Source organism: Ruditapes philippinarum, unplaced genomic scaffold (genome assembly GCF_026571515.1).
Source record: "Ruditapes philippinarum isolate M1 unplaced genomic scaffold, ASM2657151v2 ctg1251_1_1_1_1, whole genome shotgun sequence".
Lineage (NCBI taxonomy): Eukaryota > Metazoa > Mollusca > Bivalvia > Venerida > Veneridae > Ruditapes > Ruditapes philippinarum.
In genome coordinates this window covers 14,966-40,804 of record NW_026859643.1, presented here as the reverse complement: position 1 = coordinate 40,804, position 25,839 = coordinate 14,966, and the positions used below count along the sequence as shown (strand labels likewise).

At 32.0% G+C, this 25,839-nt stretch overlaps 1 protein-coding gene across 1 annotated transcript; it reads right to left on the bottom strand.

Moving 5' to 3' along the window:
* Positions 1-1,759: 1,759 nt before the first annotated feature.
* Positions 1,760-19,568, bottom strand: LOC132757330 (charged multivesicular body protein 4b-like). The gene is made up of 5 exons (XM_060748581.1): positions 19,224-19,568; positions 9,449-9,626; positions 8,605-8,719; positions 3,741-3,867; positions 1,760-2,604 (listed from the first exon to the last, which is right to left on the bottom strand). The coding sequence occupies exons 1-5, from the start codon at positions 19,417-19,419 to the stop codon at positions 2,549-2,551; spliced, it is 672 nt and encodes a 223-aa protein (XP_060604564.1). The 5' UTR covers positions 19,420-19,568; the 3' UTR covers positions 1,760-2,548.
* Positions 19,569-25,839: the final 6,271 nt, after the last annotated feature.

The window sequence follows — 25,839 nt, the reverse complement described above, 5'->3', positions numbered from 1 at the left end:
TGCCGAAACAGGTAAGATGACTTTGGCTAACCCTCGGTGTTACGTTACAGACTTCAAAACAACACCAGTGATCTAAACCACTTCACAAATTGTGGTATGCAATTTATGTACTGAGAAAAGATATTTAAATAATGCCTCTATATATACTTTGACAATAATTTCTTTAAAAGTTGCAAAATTATAAGCTGTGAATAACTCAATTAAAACATAATATTGAAAAGTATTATAAATTGATTTAGGGTCACCGTTGTAAGGAATATCAGAGGTGTACTACTGTACCTGTGATAAAAGTCATGAAATAAAATTTCCCAAGAAATACTCAGTTTTCAACTTTTAATAATATTTATACCAATATCAAGTCTTTTTTTTTCATTTTAAATGAATATATTTTGTCTGCATAAAAAATACTGAATCAAAAACAAATTAATGAACTTAGAAATGAGCTTAGAAGAAATATACCTCAAAAGGGTACAAAACAAATAATGCTATATTACAACAACAACTGAACATGTACTACAAAACATTTAATAATTATACAAACTTAGTATGTTGCTATCATAGTCCCCAGTAAAACAGAATAAAACTATACATGCATATAGAATATGTTTAACAAAATCAGGTGAAAAACAAATATAGTTCAAAGTCAATGGGTAACTTTGACTGGCTGTGAAAAAATTAAAGACAACTTAATGTCATTGTCTCCCAGGCCACCAAGTAAACAAGATAGCATTTGGTAACTGTGCTACTGTGCACCCAAGGTAATTTTCAACTTAAACAGAATAGAAGAAAAGTGCAGTTGACCATTTTCCAAAAATGATTCTGTGTTACAAACAAGGATTTGTTGTTGTTTTTTTTGTAAAGAATGAAGAGTCTTAAAACAGACAGTCCAATATCAGAGAGTACAATAAAGGGAGTCCAATATGAAAATACTGCAAATGAGTAGTCCACAGTACAGAGTTGGCCTAGTTCAAAATAAGTGGCATAGGTCTGGCATTTACAATATAAGCACTTTATAACTTCAAATAATAAAATAATGACATTAATTTTTATAGTTTCTTAATCAGAAATAGACAACTTAATAACAAATAAAGTAACATCAAGAAATCATTTTTGATATGTTTCAATCTCTAAGTCTAAAGCATACCCATAAAATTCACAACAATCTACAAGATAAAATACATTTTTGTTTTAGGTGTTTATTCTAGGACATGAAATTAATGGGGAGCGGGGAAATTTCTTCCAAACAGAGATATTCAAAGGTAGGAAAAATTCAATATAGTATACTTAATGCTCAAACTTGACCCAAATTACAAACTAAATATGTTTGTTTAAAGTACTTGGTAAAAACAATCTCTTATTAATTGCTTTGAAGAATCATTACATGAATATTTATTTGAGCTTTAAAACAGAATTGCAGCTCTGACATGTAACATGTACAATACAAATGTAGCTCATATCTTAATTAGCTGAAAGTGTTTTTTTTTTCCATATAAAATTTGTGAATTTTACAATAACTTACCATAAGCAACTGTGCATATATAAAACACCTCGATTAATTTAAACAATGACATCAACATTTCAGTGCGCTCTTTTTACTTTTCATGGCATTACACTGGATTATCACAAAAGAAAGTAGTACGGCTATTATTATCATTCTTACTCATATTGTTTAAATGAGTGAATCCCAAAATTGCATATCCTAAAAAATACCCTGTGGTTTTTTTATCTGAGTTTTAAAATAGGTATTTAAAAAAAAAAATAAAAATACTAGGGCAACATCACGAACAGCTTGTTTGATTTTGGTACCTTCATCACTGTATCAAAAACTGCATAATGAAGTTTACATTTAAAGGGTTTTTATTTTCTTCTGATCAATCGTCAAACATACAATGAGCCGCGTCATGACAAAACCAACATAATGGGTTTGCGACCAGCATGGATCCAGACCAGCCTGTGCCTCCGCATCCATGCTGTTCGCTATCAGTTTCTCTACTTGTTATAGGGTTTGTAAGCGAACAGCATGGATCCTGATCAGACTGCACGGATGCGCAGGCTGGTCTGGATCCATGCTGGTCGCAAACCCATTATGTTGGTTTTGGCGTGACGCGGCTCCAATTATTTGATCTCACAGACCAAAATTCAAGGAGTTTCTTATCTATATTATAAATTGACTTTTTTAAGAACCTCATTCCTGGTATTTTACAGAAACATAGGACAAGAAATTTGTTTCCCCTGAGCCATTAAAAAATCATCTCTTTTATTTATATGAAGCTCTGAAAAAAGCTGCTGTTTTGAGAAAATTGAAAACACTCTTTCACTGAAAGATTTATTTTCATACGAGGAAAAATACCAAAAAAAACAGCACAATTCTTTAATAAATCAAAATGTAAAAAGGTGGCTTTAAAACAAATGCCATTCAATCCACAGCACTCTGGACTGTTTGGCCATGTTACAGCAATATCTTTAGCATTTTTCATTTAGAATAATCACATAATGTACACATAAATATTCCATAAATTCACTGTTCACACAAAGTATCACAAATTGCTTAGCTGGCCCATGCCTCTAATTCTTTTAATTCATCATCATCTTCAGTGGCTGCAACTGAAATTAGGTAAAATACAAAGATACATAAGCAAAGCTTTTCTCTTAAAGTCGGCTAAGAATCTCATAGAAAATTGATTTTTAATTCAATTCTTAGTATATTTCTATGCTATCCTTTGCAGAGTTTTCCATTTTAAGGGTTTCATTTGATATTTTAAGATTTTAAATTTTATGTTTAAAGGCCTTTTGACCTCAGAGGAGTCACTTGAATAAACACTTTAAAACATTATTATATCACACCAAGCCAAATTCATGTTGATCTGTTATCAGAGAGTGTTTTATAAAGGTAAAAAAGACACAAACTTGAGTATAATGAAATAATTGATTTGATTTATACAAGATTTATTTTAGTTCCATTGTGTAGCAAAATATAAGCTTATAGACACGCTTTCGAATCCGTTCCTGGAACCAACCAGTACTGAGCCATAAGTGTAAAGTTTTTTGTTTAAGGAAACAACCGCCTGCCCAAGACAGGGTTTGAACCCATGCAGCTAGTGATCATTAGATTACTAGTCTGACTTATTAACCACTCACCCATGCGCCCATGATCGATTTATGGCACTTTATAAAACTATATTACAATAACAATAAAGAGGGCAATACAATAACAGGGTGTTCACTATCCATGAAATCTTGAGTGTCATTTTGACCAGTATGGACTAAGTTTAACCAACTACAAGGCCGAACCCTATGATTTTAACAAAACTTGACTCTCCAGTTAAAATCCTCAGGGTCAAATCAGGCCTTTTGGAAATTTGAAGGGTCAAACAGTCATTTCAAGAGGTCAAACAGACACCCTGAATAAACTTCTTTCCTAGACTCATATTGGTGAACTCACCCATTTAAGGTTATTTTTCAACAAAAGGTCTTCTGATCTTGTATGATGTCAGGACTGACTTTTCACTATATACTAAGTTTGTGAAAAGTTATATGTAATGTTCAGACTTGTCATAATTGTCAATACAAAACAATTTTTATAAATGCTAAACAATCATAGTTTACACATACTAATACAGAATATGCAGTCTTATCAAACTCTTAAACCTAATATACACATCTTATTGTGTAAAATGTGACTATATGCAGTATTTAATCCACATGTATTTTAAATTATAAATAATTAATGTAACATATACCTTTTCTAGAACCAGCGGGTTCAGATGTGGGTACAGATGGAAGGTCATCTGCCATTGGGCCAACATCCAACAATTTCTCGTCAAGTTCTTCTTGTTCCATCTCCTCGAGTTCTGCCATAAGCTCATCCTGAAAGAGCAATCACAACAATGGTAATATAGGTAGTTCAACCCTGCTATATTTTTCTAACCCTTACCAAACTTAATATCCTAAATGGACCTGTTCATTTTCAATCTGAAAAAAGAAAGCAAAAAACAACCAAAAAAAAAAACCCTAAAAAACAAGAGCACTGCATGCAGTGTCAACGCTCGTCTGTTAAAATATAAACCATTTTTGACAAAAATTCTAAGTTAAAAAGGGGCATAAATCCAAAAATGTTCTTTTCAGAATTATGCCAATTGCGTAACAACTGCACCTTGTGCTCTCTACTCTGCCCCATAACCTCTGTGCTTTACGGCCCACAACAGGTTTCAACATTAACTATTGAGCAATGCTCCCTTCATAATATTTTATTCTTGTTTTGAAGTTTTTGTAATAATAACATTTAAATTTCTTAAAAACTGAAGAAAGATGATAAAATGCTTAAAACTAGAACTGTTGTTCAGGGCCCAGTAGAACCATGACCTTTCACTTGCATTTACAAATACTTTAGCATGTTCTCATTGAGCACATTTTGATATCTCTTTAAACTATAAATTTTGTCCGGACATCAGAATTGATGACTGGACATAACTATCAATGTACTTTTCTGAAACATAAACCTTAAAGTCCTAGCATGACCTTGATCTTTAAGCTATAAACTCATCACAAATTGTTATAAAGAACCATATATTTAAGCCAAGCTATTACAAAATCTGTCACTGAATGACAAAAAGGCATGTACTGGACAGGCATACCAATTCACAATCAAATCATGACTTTTGACATTCAAGTATGAACTTGACCTTTGGGCTGCAGAGCTAAATTTTGTTCATAACATATCATCTTAGTAAACAAAGTTGATATTGGGAACAATTATTTTGAAGTCCATCCATGAATGACATAGCTAATGTAAAAATACATGTATATAAAATATAAATAAGTATAATTTTTTCTTCACTTGCAACAGCTATTTTTCTGTTCACAAAATTTTGCCACGGAATATTAAGAAATCAAAACTTGTTAAATACACAATACTTAAAAAATAGAGATGTTAACAAGCCTTTATTAACAATTCTACTCAAAAATATTAAGATATGTTTAACAAGGTATGTTGTTAAATTAGGAAAAGTTTTTGATTTATGAAATGACGTCAAACAAAACCCACAAAGTCATTATTTCACTCTTTATAGAAAACTTAATGTTCAAATAAAAAGTTCATGTCTCATTATTTATAAAATTAAATGTCTTGTTTGTGTAAACACTCATAAGAATTTTTATTTCTTGTCATAATATATCTTACCATAGTGATAATTGTAGTTAGTAAAATAGAGATAAATTTACATAAAACCATTGTATAGATAGACAACAAGTTGTTAACTGGCAGATGCAATTTGATTTATCTAAAACATAACACATCCTCGTGCTTTGGTATATAAAGGTGTTTTCAGTTGCGTAAGTTCAAAGAAATGTTCATCAACTTCACTTGTTTTGGTTTTCATTTATTCAACCTTGACTTGCAGTTAAACACTTATTTCTGCTTCCTGGAACTGGTCTGTATTGGTGTCATGTGATGATGTGAGGATGATCGGAGCAGGGCTCGAACCCATGATCCCTACACCTTTACTTTACATGATCTGAGCAGGTCTCGAACCCATGATCCCTATGGATCTGAAAATGTCTCAAACCATTGATCCCTTCACCTTTACTGTACATGATCTGAGCAGGTCTTGAACCCATGATCCCTATACCTTTACATGATCTGAGCAGAGCTCGAAACCCATGATCCCTACACCTTTACTAAATACATGATCTGAGAAGGTCTCGAACCCATGATCCCTACACCTTAACTAAATACATGATCTGAGCAGGTCTTGAACCCATGATCCCTATACCTTTACTTTACATGATCTGAGCAGGTCTCGAACCCATGATCCCTACACCTTTACTTTTTCATGATCTGAGCAGGTCTCGAACCCATGATCCCTACACCTTAACTTTACATGATCTGAGCAGGTCTTGAACCCATGATCCCTATACCTTTACTTTACATGATCTGAGCAGGTCTCGAACCCATGATCCCTACACCTTTACTTTTTCATGATCAGAGCAGGTCTCAAACCCATGATCCCTACACCTTAACTTTACATGATCGGAACAGGGCTCGTACTAGGGATGTCATCTGGAGCCAAAACAGCCATCTGGATATCCAAATCAAACATCCGGATACATTCGGATGTTCGGATCGTTGTTATATTCTTAGATGTATGATATGACGTAACCATTTTTTCGCGACCTTTTTCAAAGTGTAGTATTTCGTTTTTCTTCCTTTTTAATTGAATGTTACTTTTTCCGTTATTGATTTTATTTCTTCCATATAGAATATGACTGTTATCAATAAATTAAAATATACGATTTCAAATGAAATGAAAATGAAATTCACCGCTGATTCTCTGAATTCCTCAATTAGTGCTAAAATACACAATAACACTTGCTCAGATTTGTGAAAACAAAATAATACTCGTAAAAAAATCAATATAATGTTAACACGCATACAATTTACACACGATGACCTTTGACATGCATGTAGCCGGCTTTTCAAAAGAATCTGCCAATCTTTGATGTTTACCATCATGAAGCCCTGGCTGTTTGATTCGAATCATCAAAGAAGTTGCCGAAACTTATATGAATTACACACATGTTAAGTGTTCCTAAGTGAAAAAAAAACTGTGAAAAAATTGTTTTTAAAACAATGCACATGTTTGATTAATACTAAAGGAGAAAGTTATTTTGTCGGATAATTTTAGTAACAATTTCAAGAAAAGCTGTGATAATTAACATATTATTATTCGTAAGTGCATTTCTTGATTTTATTATTTTATTTCTGCAGATTTTTCATTGTCTCAAAATAAGGAGTCGACGAGTCGGTAAGCCGAAATATATATAAAAATAATAGCCTAAATAAATATTTAAATTTGGACATAAAAAATGTAACATCGTTGCCGATGACAATCGCACGGGACTTAGAATATTCATCTTGAATCTTACAAAACTTAAATTTGATTAATAACATGTATCATACCTGACTCGTAATTATTATATTAATTATTGATTTTTTTGTTCTGATGTGTATTGTCAAACTAAGGTACAATATACAATATGGTGTCAACACCATCTCCACGATTATTTTAAAGCATGTATTTATCACATTTTATCAATATTCTAAAATATTCTAAAATATTCTATTTTATACCAACATCCGGATCAGAAAATTGGCTCCGGACACCGAATCGTGATCCGAACGTTCGGATATTCGGACTCCGAATGACATCCCTAGCTCAAACCCATGATCCCTACAGCTTTACTTAACATGATCTGAGCAAGTCTGCAACCCATGATCCCTACACCTTTACTTTACATTATCTGAGCAGGTCTCAAACCCATGATTCCTACACCTTAACTTTACAACATGACGTCCTTTTATTTTATGCTATACTTGAGTAACTTGACACTTTTTTTTGTTGTTTTTTTCACACTTAGGGTCTTATATTGACTTCCAAGGGTTACTATTAGTGAAAGACCTCTTCAGCTATGACTGCCAATCAGGTAAAAGCAACACTTAGAATAGCTACTTCATAAGAAAATAATTCAATGTTTATCACAGTATTTAAACCAACAGCAGCCAGGGCCAAGTACATGTCACTACGTTTTTAAGAACTTTAACATTTTCTTGTGAAATCAAAAGAAAAGGGATCATTTCTAAAACTAGAAGTAAATTTAAGCCATCCTGAGGGAAATAATTATAGGATGGGCAACCTTGACTACATTTGTTACTTCCTCTACAAAACTGAAAAAACACTGAGTTTAAATAATTGTTGAAAGGGAGAATGTCAATCCTCTATTTAAGATTTAATAAAATCCCTTACAGTACTCAAATAAGAGAAATAAAGGTAACAACTGCTGTCATTGCATTACAATAATATTTACTTGTCTAGACAAAGGGGAGTAACCACACATTCTGTTAATAAAATATCTTTGAAAAGTTGCTGGTATTTTCAAATGATTACACTTATGTTTACAATTTAAATATATACATTTAAACACATGCTAAATCTGTGTTATAGAGCTAGCCTTCTTTAAAATAAGAAATTGCAAATTGATATAGTTTATTATATTTTCATGGAAATTAGTTTGCACCAACACAGAAGAGGTTATATGGCGACTTTCCAGCTTTACTGATGGAGGAAGACCTAGGATGCCACTCTGTGCATTATTTCATGCACAAACAGACATCTGAGTAGAACCATAGACATTCCATAAGCTTACTGTATAGCTTCATCACATGAATTTAAAAAGAATCAAAAGTCTCTAGCGAGAGTTGAATTCACAGTAGTAAGGCGCAAGTGGTTTTAAGTCAATGACCTTAACCACTCAGTCAAGAGTGCCACAACAAAATTATAGTTTAAGAGATATCAAAATGCAATGTATCAAACTAGAGAAACTAGATTATTGAAGACATGTCCGACCTTAAAGACCTGCATGCTTCTTTAGCTCTAAAATTACCACAGAGAGTAATTGAATTGAAGACAAATTTTTATTTTAATAACTTTTTTCCCATTTAAGCAAAAGATATTGAATTGAATTAATTTATCAAATATATGATCAGAAAAAATTCTGAAAGTGCTTGTTTCAAACAATAACATCCCAAAATAACGTAATATAATTTACCTCATCCATATCTGCATTAAAGCCTACAGGGTTTGATATAGCGTCACTGATTTCATTGGCAATCTCTTGTTGTTCGGCTACATCATCCATTAAATCATGAACCTTGTCTACGTCCCTACAATATAATGATGTCAATAAAATACTAAATGATGGACAGTATCACTAGTAAGTACTAACACAAGACCTTAAGACCTTAAGACAATGGATACAAAGGTCACTCGGTGCAAGAAAATTGTATCTTTGTTCTGTATTTTCAGTTGACTTAAAAACGTTTGACCTTCACTTATCCCTTATCCCAAAAGTATTAGATGCCAAATGCACAAGAACATTCATTTTCAGTGAGCAAAGAGGGATTGTAGGTGGGTGGGTTAAAGCCCAACTAGGGCAAACTTTTTTTTCTCAATTTTTATACTTTTCTCTTCTTTTTTGCCTGGTCAAGTCATCGTTTTTCTTTTTTGTTCTTGAAACAATCTTTAATCAAAAATATTTGTAGTTTTGTATACACTTTTAAACTAAGGCAACTTTACACCTTAAAATGTTTATATTTTCTGGATACTCAACCTCCCCTTATTTTTTGCACACATGTTTAATATTGTACTTAGTAATTAGTATTTAAGATTTAACAATGCCCCATTGAAAAATGACAAAATTTGGCAGAATTTCTGAACATACCCACCTTCAGTTTCATTAAAACTATCTACATGTATTATATAATACTTTTGGTATCAATTTTTCAAGCAACCTTTGTTAAGTTTCTGTATCCTCAAAATGGAATGTCAAATGTTTGAATGCTTGCAACTTTTCTAAGTTTTAAACTATATGAGGTTATATTTTCAATACTTACATATTGTTGTGTGCTTTCTTCAGAGCCTTGGCAGCCGATCCCATGGCTTTAAGTACCTCTGTATTTGTGCTGGCATTTTCAAGGCACTCCCTCTGGAACTCTATAGTTGACAATGTACCATCTATTTGCTGTAGTTGTTTTTCATATCTCTTCTTTCTTTTCAATGCTTGCAATGCAACTGAAAAGACAAAAATTAATTTCTAACTTTTCAACTTAATAAGAATATCTGATGCCCTTTCATAAGGATCTTGGTGAGAGATTAGCTCTCTGAGGACTTTGGACCTGTTGGGGTTGAGGAAATCATACCTCTACATTGGTGGTGTACAATCTAGACATGTATAACTTCTAGTTTGTACTTAATTAGCTCAAAATATTTAGTATTATACTAAAGAAAACTAAATGAAGCAATTAGATGTGAGTCAAGTATGCAACTGTATGCTGCAAAGCATAAACTATAATAGAGCATAGGTTTAATATTTTGAACTAATTAGCTTTAGGTCTTCAAAGTTTAATTAAAGGGTTACATAACAAGAAAGTAAGAAATACCAGTAATGATATAAGGAAAGATTACAGACACTTCATCCAAAGCCATTGTTTGCAGACATTTCATCCTTCTTTTTATGAAATCTCATTGAGACACTTCACCCCCCCCCCCCCCACCAAGTTGGTGAGTGAGCCAAGTGTCAAGTATTGTATCAAGTTTTTTGTCATCCAATTAGAGAGTCAACAAGCAAATTCGTTGAATTTATATCCCCCGCCGATTACTGGTTATTATTAACACAACAACTGAAGACATAAGGCTTTATTTATATATTAATCATGGCATAAACAGTAATATTCTTTGAACTTGATAAATATTCAGGGCAATAACAGAGCCATAACTTTGTGTTAAATAGTAAAATGTGGAAATGCCAAAGAGATGTATGCATACTACATAACAATCAAGGGCCATAAATCTGAGTTATAAGTATCTGACTGGAACAAGTCGACTATATGCACATCTCCTCTTAGTATCCCATAAAGTTTCATTGAATTCAAGCCAGTAGTAGCAGAGAAGTAGCGAGGAAACAAATATTTTTCTATATGGATACTGCATAACTAATCAAGGGCCATAACTCTGAGTTAAAGTGTCTGACCGGAACAAGCCGACGATATGCGCATCTCCTCTTGGTATTGAAGGTTCCCATAAAGTTTCGTTGAATTCCAGCCAGTAGTTGCAGAGAAGTAGTGCGGAAACGATTTTTACTCTATATGCATACTACATAACTAATCAAGGGCCATAACTCTGAGTTAAAGTGTCTGACCGGAACTAGCCGACAATATGCGCATCTCCTCTTGATATTGATGATTCCCATAAAGTTTCATTGAATTCCAGCCAGTAGTTGCAGAGTACTACTCCGGAAACGATTTTTACTCCATATGCATATTGCATAACTAATCAAGGGCCATAACTCTGGAGTTAAAGTGTCTGACCTGAACAAGCCGACGATTTGCGCATCTCCTCTTGGTATTGAAGGTACAATAAAGTTTCGTTGAATTCCAGCCAGTAGTTGCAGAGAAGTAGCGCGGAAACGATTTTTACTCCATATGCATACTGCATAACTCATCAAGGGCCATAACTCTGAGTTAAAGTGTCTGACCGGAAAAAGCCGACGATATGCGCATCTCCTCTTGGTATTGAAGGTTCCCATAAAATTTCGTTGAATTCCAGCCAGTAGTTGCAGAGAAGTAGTGCGGAAACGATTTTTACTCTATATGCATACTACATAACTAATCAAGGGCCATAACTCTGAGTTAAAGTGTCTGACCGGAACAAGCCGACGATATGCGCATCTCCTCTTAAAATATTGATGATTCCCATAAAGTTTCGTTGAATTCCAGCCAGTAGTTGCAGAGAACTACTCCGGAAACGATTTTTACTCTATATGCATACTACATTACTAATCAAGGGCCATAACTCTGAGTTAAAGTGTCTGACCGGAACAAGCCGACGATATGCGCATCTCCTCTTCATATTGATGATTCCTATAAAGTTTCGTTGAATTCCAGCCAGTAGTTGCAGAGAACTACTCCGGAAACGAAATTCGGACGGACGGACGGAAGTGCGGACAATGCCAAAACTATATCCTCCTCCCGATTCCATCGGCGGGGGATAATTATCATCTTTTATCTATGATAAACATGGGTGTTTATTGTAGATGATAGGTGTAATCGACTTCCAAATGGGATTAAAAAGTAAATATACATTAAGACAAGGACTATATATATTAGTTTACAAAGTGACTGTCTGCTTAAACATATGTATAATGTCTTAAAATTTGATGCAGAAAACGGTCTTTCTTATGGTGGTAACAACTGGGCATGCCAAATTAAACAGATTTTAAATGAAATAGGAATGTCAAACATATGGATTAATCAAGAACATATAACAATCAATTTTCAACAAATTAAGAACAGAATATTGGACATTTACAAGTAAGAATGGTATAGCAATATAAGAAATTCTAGTAGACTATCGTCATACAGCATCTATAAACGCTCACTCGAAACTGAAGAATATCTTAATAAAGTTAACATTAACAAATTTCGAATATCACTTACAAAATTTAGATTGTCATCCCATAACCTAGCAATAGAAACAGGTCGATACGAAAACATAGCGCGAGAAAACAGACTATGTACGAATTGCAATTTAAACGTGATAGAAAATGAATTCCATTTTTTGCTAGTTTGCCCCAAATACTATAGTTTATGTCGCAAATATTTAAAACCATACTATTGTTGTTGGCCGTCAATTCATAAATTTGAAAAACTAATGTCTACAACAAATACGCAAATGTTGAATAACCTGTCAAAATTTTTGTATATTTCATTTAAAGAAAGAACTGACAACAGTTAGTATATTTTTAATTTTGTCATATATTTTTTTTTTGTATTTTTCATATGAAAAAATGGACAACAGTTATTACTTTACTTGTCAAATTTTTGGTATTTTTCATTTAAAGAAAGAGCTGACAACAATTAGTAGCTTAAATTTATTCAGTTGTCAAAATTTTTTGTCAAGGTCTTTAAATTATTAATGATGTTCTTCCATTGCAAGATAACAGGAACTTAAATATATTCAAATTTTGTAGCAACAAGAACTTTCTCTGTAAAACATTAAAATTCGTTAAGGTATTTATATTGTATATCATGTTCTTACATTACATGATTGTTTACTGTATTGGCTATAAATGTATATTGCCATTTTATGCCAAATAAAGAATATGTTATGATACGTTATGTTATATATATTACATACATGTATATATATAAAATAAAAGTTCTGTTCAAACTTAATACTAAACTTGTCCAATTATAGACATATATATTTTATTTCCTTACATATTGGTATTTTGCTATGGTATTAACAGTGTTTAATATGGGGACGCTTTGCCCCTTTACAAAATCGACCCCATTATAAGTTAAGAATAAATCTTACCTTTACATTTTTTATACCAGAAATTCATAGCATTGCCATAAATGAATGAATAAAAGGAATGAGAAAATTAAATGATTCGTTAAATTATGATTTTGTAATAGAATGCGGCTAAAATAGTAGTAATCAAAACAAACTGAAAAGAATAAACTTTTTTAAACAAAAAATAGTACACAATTAAACACTGGAACAGATTTTTATCTGTTTATTATCAAGAAGCATTTTTTTAACAATACAATACAATTTAATGCTGAATAAATATTATTGTATCATATTGTTGTTTTAATTTTAAACAATTAAAAAGCAAGACACAGAACAATAATGAAACAAACATTTATTATCAAAATCTGCAACAATAACCTATAAATAATTAATGTTACACCTTGAAAAAAAAACAACTTTTGAATCGGTTAACTTCCTGGTCAAACAAATATGAGAAAATTTCAAGAAACCAATTTGGCTTTCAAAAGAGTAAAACGATTTAACTGATTGTATATTTATTCTCCACTCTAGTATTCTTAAGGTCCTAAATTCTGGAAAAAAGATGTATTGCGCTTTAATAGATTACAAACAATGCTTTTATTAAATAGATAAGATATTTTTTATATGAAAAACTTGTTGCTGCAAATCTCTAGGACAATTTTGTATCAATATATCGAGAGACAAATATGGACGATATATCGACTTTCACAGTGGATACAATAAAAAACATTTAAATGTGTGTTTTAAATTAGGATCATAGTGTTATGCATACTTGTATGAGACTACTAATACTACAAACTAACAGAAAGTGTCTTTTTTCTGTTATTTTTGTCACTGACATTTGAAAACAGAGTTTAAAGTTCAAGTTAGCCTAGAAAACTGGAAAAAGTGACTTCTCTTATTAGGCAAAATTGAGAGGTATACATTTATTAATAGAAATAAATAAATTTAGCTATCGATATTTGAAAGTGTGTATGGATATTGTATTGGATGATGAATATCGATGATATATCGGTATCGCGATATTCAATGACAGCCCTACAAATCTCAAGTTCTAAATTTGTTCGAGCTATCAAATAGATGTATACTGTAGTAAAATCTTGCATAAGGTTTAAAAATACAAATTCAGATTTCTTCAATTGTGATAAAGTCACAAGCAGGGAGACCTAAGCTTGCTGCTGTTCATGCTCTTTGTTAGTGATATATGTATCTTTTGCATTATTCAATTTGTTTTATTTTTTTAAATGACGCAGAATTTACTTTTCCAAAGAAATTTTAGTTATTTGATATGTTGGTTGGTTCAGTTCTTGACTTTGGATCTGAGATTTGGGGACACCATAAGGCCAGGGAGATAGAAGTTGTACACACCAAATTTTAAAGACGAATACTATGTGTTATACGATCAACCAACTTATCAGCACTATATGATGAAACTGGGCGTTTTACCCTTGAAATTACTCGAAAGATCACTACCGGGTATGTTAAAATACTGGATGAAAATATTATCGCACAACTCAAATTCTCTGATTTTACAGACATTTCTAAAGCTAAAACATGACACTGATTTTAACAGACATTACGCACAAAATAATTGGGCATACCAAATCAAGACTATACTAGATAGCCATGGTTTTAGCTTTATTTTGGACCACCAATTTGAAATCGACATTCCTTTTCATGAAATTAAGAAAAGAATTTATTATTCATACATGCAAACATGGCATGGGGAAATTAATGATTCAAATCGACTTCATTCATATAAACATGAATTCAAGCCTGAGATTGAGAAATACCTTAATATCATCTATGAAAATAAATACCATAAAAGCATTAACTTGATTTAGAATTTCGTCACATAGCTTAAATATTGAAAACAGAAGACATTCAAAAAGAAGATTGATTATGTAGGTTATGTAATATGAATCAAATTGAATCGGAATACCATTTTCTTCTAGTTCAGTGTTCGCGTTTACTGAGTAAACATATCAATTTACTCGCTAAAATTGCCAGGGAGGAAAGAAAAAAAGGGCTGTTGAGTCCCTGGGACGAAACACTTTTTCCCCGATAATTGGTCAATTCTCTCTTAAGTTTTTTTGCTCTGCTTGAAAATGATTTTCTATTCACTTTAAATAAATTGTATTATAAGAACTTGACTTTCACCTCATTTTCATTTGTTCCTTTCTCATTAGCAATGCAGATTTATATCCCAAACGTAGACTAGGAGCAAGTGCTCGGCCTCGTTTTGGGCCAACCTATCAATGGTATCCGCGAACATCAACAGTCACAAATTTGATTGTATTATGAAGTTATGCAAACATTGACATTTTTGTAATTGAGGACTCGTTCCATTTGAATTGGGACGTAACAGATCTATTAGCACTGAGTCCCAGGTACTCAGTAAAGTTAGGGAAAATCGCTAACACTGTAGTTTGTCCTTTTTATCGTGATTTAAGAAAAAATATTTTTAGCCTTACTTCTGTCACTGGCCGAATATCAAGAAATTAAGGTACTATTATCATCATGTTCGAATAAAACTATTTATAATCATAAATGTAGCTAAATTTAAATACTATGCGAATTTAAGTCGCGACGCATAAATAACAGTTCATACAGCATCTTCAATCTATAATACAAACAATGTAAGTTAAACTCACGATTTTTTCCGCATTTTGTTGGTTTCCTACTGGATAGTTACTAAGTAGATCTATTTAAAGTATTGATAACGTTTAACATACACATGCACGAGAATCTCATTTTATGCGCCGGAGGTATAAACATGAACCTTGTGTAGCTGATTCAATTCATATTTAACTGATCAATCTTTTTTCTTGTATTAAAAGTTAAATGTAATCAATTAAGTATTAATCATTATTGATAGTCATGTACTCTTCCTCCTTTGTATGCTAAAAACATTGTAAAATGTTTGATGCTGAATAAACTATTAATGTCTTGTATCGTCAAGTGACCTGTTTTTACGCTGCCTTATTTAGACGCCATTTATATTTTGCCTCATAATTGATATAAGCGGCCGCTTACGTCACTACTGTACTACGCTATGGCAAAAGGGGATTCCTCTAGTTGGTTAGGTAACAATATGTAGTAAGTAAAACACCCAAAGGTAATATTTAGCATGTTATACCTTATTTAAGCGATTTTTGTATGATTTCACTAATGCAATTTTGACCCTCACTTTACTATGTCACGTTTTCCTTGAAAAAATCGGCTGGAAAATACCTCCCTGTCTGCTGACCTCATTTCCTTATTCTCAGGTCACGTGGCAGTAAAAATTACCCAATAGTGTTGTTTTTGGCGCATTTTTTCACCCTAAAGCAACCAGTACGTGTTATAGATTTTTTTAACGGTTATTAATCGATGATTGAATGTTAATTGAAAATTAATTGGATATGTTTATCTTATTTGGATGGAATGAATTGCCATATTTTAATTAGTTGCTCCACTTAATGTATTATTTTGTTTTTGCAGGTTCAACAAAGAAAGTAAAGATATGCTATTTTCCGACCTATATTTTTCAGCAGTGGAGGTCAAACAGACTAGGGCAACCGTCCAAACCACTGTAAAAATACAAAAATAGCATTTACCACATATAATAATGCTTTATTTATGAAAGAAATAAAGAATAGATAAACTATTTTTCACTTGTTGATACTTTGCAGGTCTATGCTCTTGATATTGGTGAACAACGTAAGTAAAAGTATTATGGTGTACAGTTTCCTGTAGTGTGTAATGAAATTAGCCAATCAATGGCGTCGTTTTAGGGCACTCTAAATAAAAATGGCCGCTCCCAGATGAAGTGAATTAGGATTGTTCATCAGTCTTCACGAAAAACTTTAAAAAGCACAGGACATTCGGGCCATTAAAATTTTAGATCTTACTGGACCTGGTGATTTTTAGTCGGACCAAATACATAGATAGGTAATAAATTGATGGGTAAAGGAAAGCACTTTTTCATGCTTCCCTTGATAATTTTGAAAGAAGCATATTACTTCTTGTATTCTGGGCCATATGTTGACAGCTTTGGAAAATCTATAAGGACCAAATGTTTAGGTATAACTGACTAGAAATAAACATTAACAATGCTTAATTATATTTTATGTAAAGTTTCATGAGTTTGTTTTCTCTCTCTCCTTTTTAGACATTTTGAAGACAAGTTGTATTGTGAGCAAAACAAAATAAAAGCTTAGATATTTTTTGATTCTATGAAAGATATCTAGAATTACGAAAAAGCTTAATTGCTAAAGGTGATAAAAACATAACAGGTTTTGATAAAAGTAATTCATAAATAATTATGTAAGCCTTCTAGGTCATAAATGTTTTTGTCCCTTTACTATTATTCGTAAATAATTTATTTAATACTTAGTATAATGGTGAAATCGTAATATATGACACAATTTGCTTCAAACAAATGTCTTTCACACAAAATATACTACTAATAACTCAATATCACAAACCAATGGTTGAATTTCCGTGATTATATGGTGCAGTACAGAAAATATCCAAGAAAAAATTGGCGGCCTCCATTACTAAATACAATTTAGACTTCTCTCGTGGGTGTTTTGTACATCAAGGACTGAAAATGGTGGGTTTTGTTTGCAAAAAGATCGATCTTTTTTTAGAACCCTGCCTCATTATCTTGATGATTTTTTTCTTATGGTACTTTGTCATGGCCAAAAATCTACTGGCCCGTCGGACCACCAACCTTGCAATAATCACCAGACCGATGCTAAATTTAGTGGCCTCGGGCCTCGGACTGGCGCTTATTTCGAAGACTGGTTCATGAAAAGGAATAGCTGGAAAACAGCTTAAATTTACCCACTTCATAAAGGTTAGAGATTTTTTTAAAAGTTAAAACATTTTATACAATACAATCACATGGTTTTTATAGATGCATACAAAACAATCCTTAAGGGCGTCGAAACTGGTCACTCGAGGATACATAAAATTAAATGTACCATTTTTGGAAGTTACATACCACATACATAGAAATAGTTAATAAAGGGATATAAGGGATAATGGCAAAGTTGTTTATTCTTCAAATTTGTGCATTAATTAAAATCTATTGTATTTTTGTAATTACAATTATAATATAATAACAATAATAATGTTTCATAGTTTGTAATTTGATTGTTATTTGTTTCATTACCCATTTCTGACTGTGTTATACAGGTTACACTATTCACTATCCTGGTATGTTTCCTCTATGGTACAAATCCTCCAGTAATCAACTATTATTTATTAAAGATATTAAGAAAGAAAATTCCTTTTTAAATGTCATAAAAATGGCCGAAACGTCTCACAGAAACGGGCCGAAACGTCTAGGCGCCGATTTCTACTTAGGGGCCAATTTGGTTTGGAGCTGAAATGTCCTGTTTGCATGCCAAGTTGGTATACTGGCATGCGAGCAGTTCCCGTACAAAAATCGTAGTTACTTAAACATTATTTTTTATTACGCTCACTCACCAAAATTTGAATGTTACACATCAATATTCAGCTCGTCACACAAATCATGGAAATTCCATCATGTTCTAAACATAGAATAACCCTTAGTTATGAGGCCTCATATGGGGTACCGAAATTATCAATTATTTTGTATGAAGAGAAGTAGTTCCCGTACATAAAATCTAACCCATTATAATTATACAATTTTATTATATCGGACCTATTTTTCATTAACAATTGTTGAACAGACCATTATCTAAAAGATAAATAGATGTAATTCAGGAAATAGAGCGTAGACTAAACGCGGGTATCTATTACCCGGTACCGTTACCCCAACGCATTTACAGGCAATAGCATGCTTGTATGCATGATATTTTACGCATCAAAGCCATAAAATTATTATATATAGTAATATTGGTCAACATTCTGCTAATTAAACAAGTTTTCATCACATTGCCTACTTATTTGTAAACAGGTGGTATTAGTGGAAAACCCTTTAACAAGCCTCACGTGTAAGTATTTTTGCGCATGCGCGCAAGGACGGAATCCCCCAGAGAAAACAAGGTCACGTTTTGACGACGCACAGGTGAAAGTGATTTAAAATGAGACTTTATATACGTACTGCCGAACTGACACTTAGATTTTGTCTCGTTTATGTATCTGCTTGATTTGAAATGAATTTTTGATGAATGCAAGTAAAAATCAAGCGTTTAAATGAAAAATACGGGTACTGCTTCTGTACGGGAACTGCTCGCATGCCAGTAGGGCCGAGTAACTACCAGTGTTAACCAAAAAATTATAATTAGCCCCAATAGTCGCTCTATTTTTTATGTTCCAATTTTAAGGAAATTTCTTTACCTCTTTTATTCTTTGTGCCATGTTTCTTTGCTGTTGCCAGTTCAGAGTCTACTTTCTTTTCTAAAAAGTCTGATTTTTTCATTAACATTTCTTCAATTTCTCTTAAACGCTGGATAGCCTCTTGGGGTGTGGGCTCTTTCTCCCCCTTTTTGCCGGTGCCAAACACACGCTGAAAAAAACTTTGCTTGTCATTCATCTTTCTCTACTTTTCAAATAGCTAATGGGGATAAATTGGTCACTGATCTAAGACAAAATTAGCTTTTCGCAATCATCAAATGATGATGTTGAGTCAATTTCCTTGTTTGTCTTTTCAGCAGAAATGGTGTTACTCTTTATTCATTGGTTAAAATAATACTGGTATCCAGCTTAACGGCCTATGTTAATGAAATGATCGAAAACAAGAGAATACGTCTCATTTTATTGGCACAATAAAGTCGATGGTCTCTGCCGGTCTTTAAAGATCGCCGAAAACCGCCGACCCGAGGAGAAAGACGGTCTTGTTATTATACATGATCTTATTGAATATGGCCAGATAACGGATAAATGAAAAATAAGTAATTGATTAATTTAACCGGCCAATAAGCGGAATGCATTTGGTCTATAGTTTAATTATTGTCAATATTTTTGGATGATGTTGAAAATGACAAATAAATTAAGAAATTAAATTTTAATTAATAATAATAATACACTAACAAATGCCTTTGAAGACTGCCGATTATGAGGAAGAAAACCAGACATGTGTTTTTATTGTTTAAATTCTTAAACATTTCATTTCTTTATTCAGTCCTGGACCTGGGACAGTATATTGTGTCACTGCTTCAACATTCTTGAGAATTATCATAATATTGTTCGTAATTTTTAAAAGTCATGAATGAATTTGTTTCACTAAGATAATTAATGGATTTCGTGTATATAATTTATACAATTAACATGTTGACATTATTACCTCCCTTTAATGAATATAGTTATTTCACTGCCAGATATCGCAGATAATGCTAAATGCCCGTTTAATATTATATATAAGGTATAAACAATCATACTTATGTTATGTCGTTGAAAACGTTTTCATGTAACGTTCCCACAATTTTAATGATACTACATTATTTGGTATGTTTATTATTAATGATTAAAATATTCGCGGCAATCGCAACTACTCGGCCCTTTCCGTCACTCTTCGGATAAGGACCTCGAACACAATAGTATGAATACACAGAACGGATGCGGTATTTCGGTCTAACCTACGCTAAGAAACTAAACATAGTAATTTAATGCTGGGAGTTGTTGACAAGTTTATTTCCAATATATGTAGTAAAAGTCCACCAAAATAAGTGAATTCATAGGTACAAAAGCAAACAATACATTATTTATAAATTTATTATTATGGTTGTAGAAACCGAAAGTACAAAAAACCAACCTGTTGACATTTGGTCGGATTTGTTTAAAATTGAACATCAGTGGGCATATTTGTAATTGTTGTCAGGCATATTTTCAAGCATAAGTGTACCGGAACATACATTAGATGTCAAATATATACATTCGTTTTACATTATCTCTGTTTCTGTTTACATCTGAAACCAAGTGGTAGAACTACTTTCAATCCGTATTGTTTCCGAGGTTATTATAGATAATAGCCGAGGCAGTTCCGAATGTATTCGCGGTTGATGATATAATAACAATGATAACAAGAAAAGCATTGATGCAAAGCATCAAAGGGCGTCCAAGCAAGAAATGCAGCAAGTGAAGATGAACTAGAACACATATGATGACAAGATATTCTTATAAACTACCAGAAATGTATATCACTTATGGATGAGCTGACGAAAGACATTGTTCATTATGAACTTTGATTGGCATGCTAGAAATTAGAATATTACTTGTTATTTCTTTATGATCGTGGTTATTAATAGCAACGGATATACATGTATGCAATCATTTATAATCCATATGTGTAACGCATGATCAACACGTACCACACCTTTGTAATTGCCCCTTATTATGTTATCGCTATTAGCGAAGACCCCCTCTTAAGGTATCTGTTCACACTTTAAGTTAGTAAAAATATGACACTGGTTATATTACCATGTTGATCAAGTTGAGCATAATTGTTTATTATACAATAATTGTAATATCTATTAATTTTAATGAAAAAATACAAATTTTATGAATATTGTTTTCTTTTCTTTTTTTGTGTTTAATGTGCTATTTTAATACTGAGTTTTTACTACTCTTTTTATTAAAATTGTTAAATAAATTTTAAGAATTCGATTGTCATATTGACCGACGATTATAAGTCAAAGCTTAACTGGAAAAAGTCAGTAAATTATGGTTTATCTTTTAATATATAATATTGTTTATTTTTAAACCATGTACATTTGTATTTTTCTTTATCATTTTTTAAATTATCAATCAATTGAATAATTCATAAAATCTAATTTGTAACTTTGAATAATTCCTCGGCATCTTTACTAAACACGGATAACAAATTAAATAAAATGTTTCAAAGCTGATAATGTCATTTTAATACCATAAAAATGTACCTTTTTCTCAATTATTGTACATATCACGGATTTATATTACATATAAATCCGTGTACATATTTATTGTTTTTATCTCATATAGATAAAATGAAACATGCTATTGTTGTTGTTTTTTTTTCTAATTGTAACGATATCTCTACTCCAAAACCGGGAGAGACCGGACAATAAACGTGTGGTACTATTCGCCGGTCACTAGTAAATCCCGGGAGAGACCGATAATTACCGATAGGAGTGATAAATAGATATATCTATAAATAGATTTTTTGGAATATTTAGGTCATCAACTGATCTTTCTAGGATACATGTACAACAATAACATACCATGATAACCCACTGTGTACTACAAAATGATAAATAAAAAAACCCGAAGAGCGCGATTTATTGATGGAGAAGGTTATTTCATTTGAAAATGTTTGCATTGCGAAATTCTCCAGTTCGCTATTCATTGTAACATATCGCGACATTTCATTCTTAATAAATAATCAAGCCACCTCATACCGATCGGAATGATCGGCTTTTATTATGCTCGAGAAGTTGCTGTCGCCCTTTCGCAAAATCTGATTTCATTCCATAAGGCGTCCGCGCCGAAGGCGCCGCGCTTCGGCGCGGACGCCAATAATATAATAAACTAACGAAGGTATCTTATTAAGACATTACATCAAAACATCAGAGATAACACATATGATATGCAAAATCTTATTTTCAAAAAGGCCTTCAATAAACATAAAAATAGACATATTACAAGCAATTATAAAGACAATATCATTCAGCACATCCACGGACCTTAATTGTCAATTACATCTTAACTAACAAAGGAGACAGACATAATAATATATATGGTATAGGTATATTGTCTATAATTCTTCTTTTGATGAAAATAAATGTTTGAAATATGATTTTATACAATTTAAGACTTGTAGAATTTCTTATTTCGAAAGGAATAGTGTTCCATAACTTCATACTAGAATAATAAAAAGTATGTTTCATATAATTTGTTTCGGGTCGTTTATGCATGCTGTTTTATCTGTTGATTTTAGTAAGTAAGTTTTATTCTGAGATAACAATTAGATCAGAAATATATGCTGGTCGCTTTATACACCACAATTCAAAAAAGTTATAACATCTAGACGAAAAAGATATCCATTTTAGATTTTGGATCATTTCAAGAGAATTAATTTTTTACGTTTTGTTTTTAGAATAATTCTGGCGGTTCTTTTTTGTAAAATTCGATATTCTATTTACATGTAGATATAAACAGATCTGCGGATGTTTCTAAATTCAAAATTTCACCATTACCATTATTATATATTGAATTCTGCTTAAGCCGGTACGTGCTAGGGGGCGTGGACGGTAACTTGCAATTTCCATTACCATCCATGAACAGGCTCAATCAAACCGAGCCTGCAACATTATTACACTGGAATTCTCAGTATGCAGAAAAAGATAACCTTTGTCATTTATTTGTCATTTTGATTCAATTCTCATGCAAGTTGTCTATTCTGGATTAATGGTCTTATTGAGAGTGCACCATTCCGGACTTATATTACTCAAACTTTGGTCATCTTTGTGTAATATAGTATCATCTGCATACATATACATTTCTGAATTCGTAGTGACTGATATATCATTCACATAAAAAGAAACAGTATAGGACCTTAAATTGACCCCTGTGGTACACATGATCTAACAGGCAAGCGTTTAGATTTTTTATTGTTTACTTTTACAGTCTGCTCTCTGTTCGATAAATAAGATTGGAAAAAATGTACCGAATTTTCAGAAAAATGATAAAGTTTTAGTTGTTTAGTGAATCAGTAAATTGCAGGGCTTCAATTAAGTTCCAAAATTTGGAAGTCAAAGACTTAAAATGTCTGACACTGGAAGTCACGTTATATATGTAAAGAAGGGAAGCAATATATTCTGGAAGTCACAAGACAAAATCAGGAGTAACTGACTCCCTAACTTTCACTAATGGGTGCCCTGTTATTATGTTCAACGAAATCAAAGGGTTTTTTTTAATATAGAAATAAAGCACCAAATTACATTTTCATCACCAATATTGGTAAGTCAAGAATCTATAAGGCGGATCAAAGCCGTTTGGCAAGAATGATGTCTCCGAAAATGGTTGGGAGAATAAATATTTGCCTATAATTTTTTGGGTTTCACTTAATTAGCTCCCTCTTTGCGTAAAAGTACATGTATAACGTTAAATTGCTAGTTTCAATTTTTACTGGGAATGTTCCTATAAAGAGTCTTTACATATTTTTACATATCAGGACCAATTCCATCAATGCCAGGAGATTTTTTATAAAATTTATATAACAGTAAAATTATATTGATTCTATTATTATATGGTAGATTCCCGAAAAGGTTGTAACATAGAATGTTACTATTATTTAACACACATGAAAATGTACATAAACAGAATAAAATGTTCCGGAACCAAATGTTATTTTCCTATTTTAAGTATGGTTTTATCCGTTTAGCAATGATTTGTGCACGTGCCACTCGCTTTGAGGCAATTAATTACCATATTTATTTCATACAAGCATTTTGACGGTATTCTTTTTAAAATCCAAACAATAATTTTCGTAAAAGATATACATGAATAGCTTTATACACATTAAATGTGTTTATTAAATCAATGTAAAAATGCTAATGTTTAACTTTTTTATCTAGAAATTCCTTTAAATACGAAAAATTGTTAAGATTAAAATTAAAAATCATTTATTACCTTTAAAATTTCCGTAAAATGTTTATTTAAGGCATTTGCAGCATTAACATTTCATTAAAATATATCATCAATAATGTTTAAAATGATTGGTAAAGACGATTGCTCCTTATACTCATTTGATATGTTTTAAATTTTGCCGTAAAAATTTATCAAATCTTCAACTGTCATGTTAAAGAACATTTTCTTATTCTTTTGGTATTTATTTATCCATAACTTATAGTTAATCCTGTCTTTACAACATTTATAGTGTTCTCTTCTATTGCGGGCTCTTTAATTTCGTCAGAGTACTAAGAAAATCAATCTGGTTTATAAATACACTTTTATAGGCGCATTTTTTGTTAAATAATGCTTCAATCATATTGTATAGAACACATATAACACATTGTATGGTGTCTCCTTTCAAAACTTTAATAATCAATTTTGAGATCCTTATCCAATTGAAGCACATAAAAATGTTTCGCATAAACCAAAAATATCTGAAGCATTTGGTTCATTAAGTATCATACGTACATGTATTTCATCAATTTTGGGCATAAGATATTGTACGCTTAGAAAACTTAAATGTTATAAACCTTTTGTACCGAAAGTAAATGTAGCATAATTACTAACATGTTCATTGAAAGCAGTTTCAAACTTAACCGACACACTGTTTGTGTTTCAATGTGATGAAGTAAGATTAGAATTATTATCAAGACCTATATACACTTTGAATCATTGTTTGATATAGTATTTGAAGCGCAGTGATTTAAGTGTTACACAGTGTAGAAAAAAAAATGTTTAATATACTAATAATCCATTCATATGAGAGACTGAACTTGAATTTTCATCGGTCAACAAATTCTCTTTCAGTAAAGGGTGATTTCCGTTATCAGTCACTTCTTTCTTAAGGTTGTAGTGTAATATGCTGTTCGTGATTGCCGTCAATATGACTTGAACTTTCTTCAGAAGTATTTGATGATTTACTTGATAGAAATAATTGTTGAATGCTGTCATTGATTTCTTTCGTGGATGTATTATTGGCTTTGAAATGATCTTCGAGTATTTTAGAAATTCTGGTAATGACTAGTCATGGGACACTAATATGCCAGTTGATTTTATTTTTAACCTGTTTGTAGTGTTGTTAGTATTTAGAGATTAGCTCCGCCTACTTGATTAAATATGCACACTCTGAGAACTCTCTCTCTCTCTCTGAGCCCTCTTTGATAGACACTTTACATTATACATGCAATATAGCAAGACCTCTGTTAATACTTCTGTAAATAAATATTAGAATAGTCTATGATATTCAGTTTTCAATACAGTACACTGTTCTTCTTTTAAACTTGCACTTATTCGCCGCACAACACTC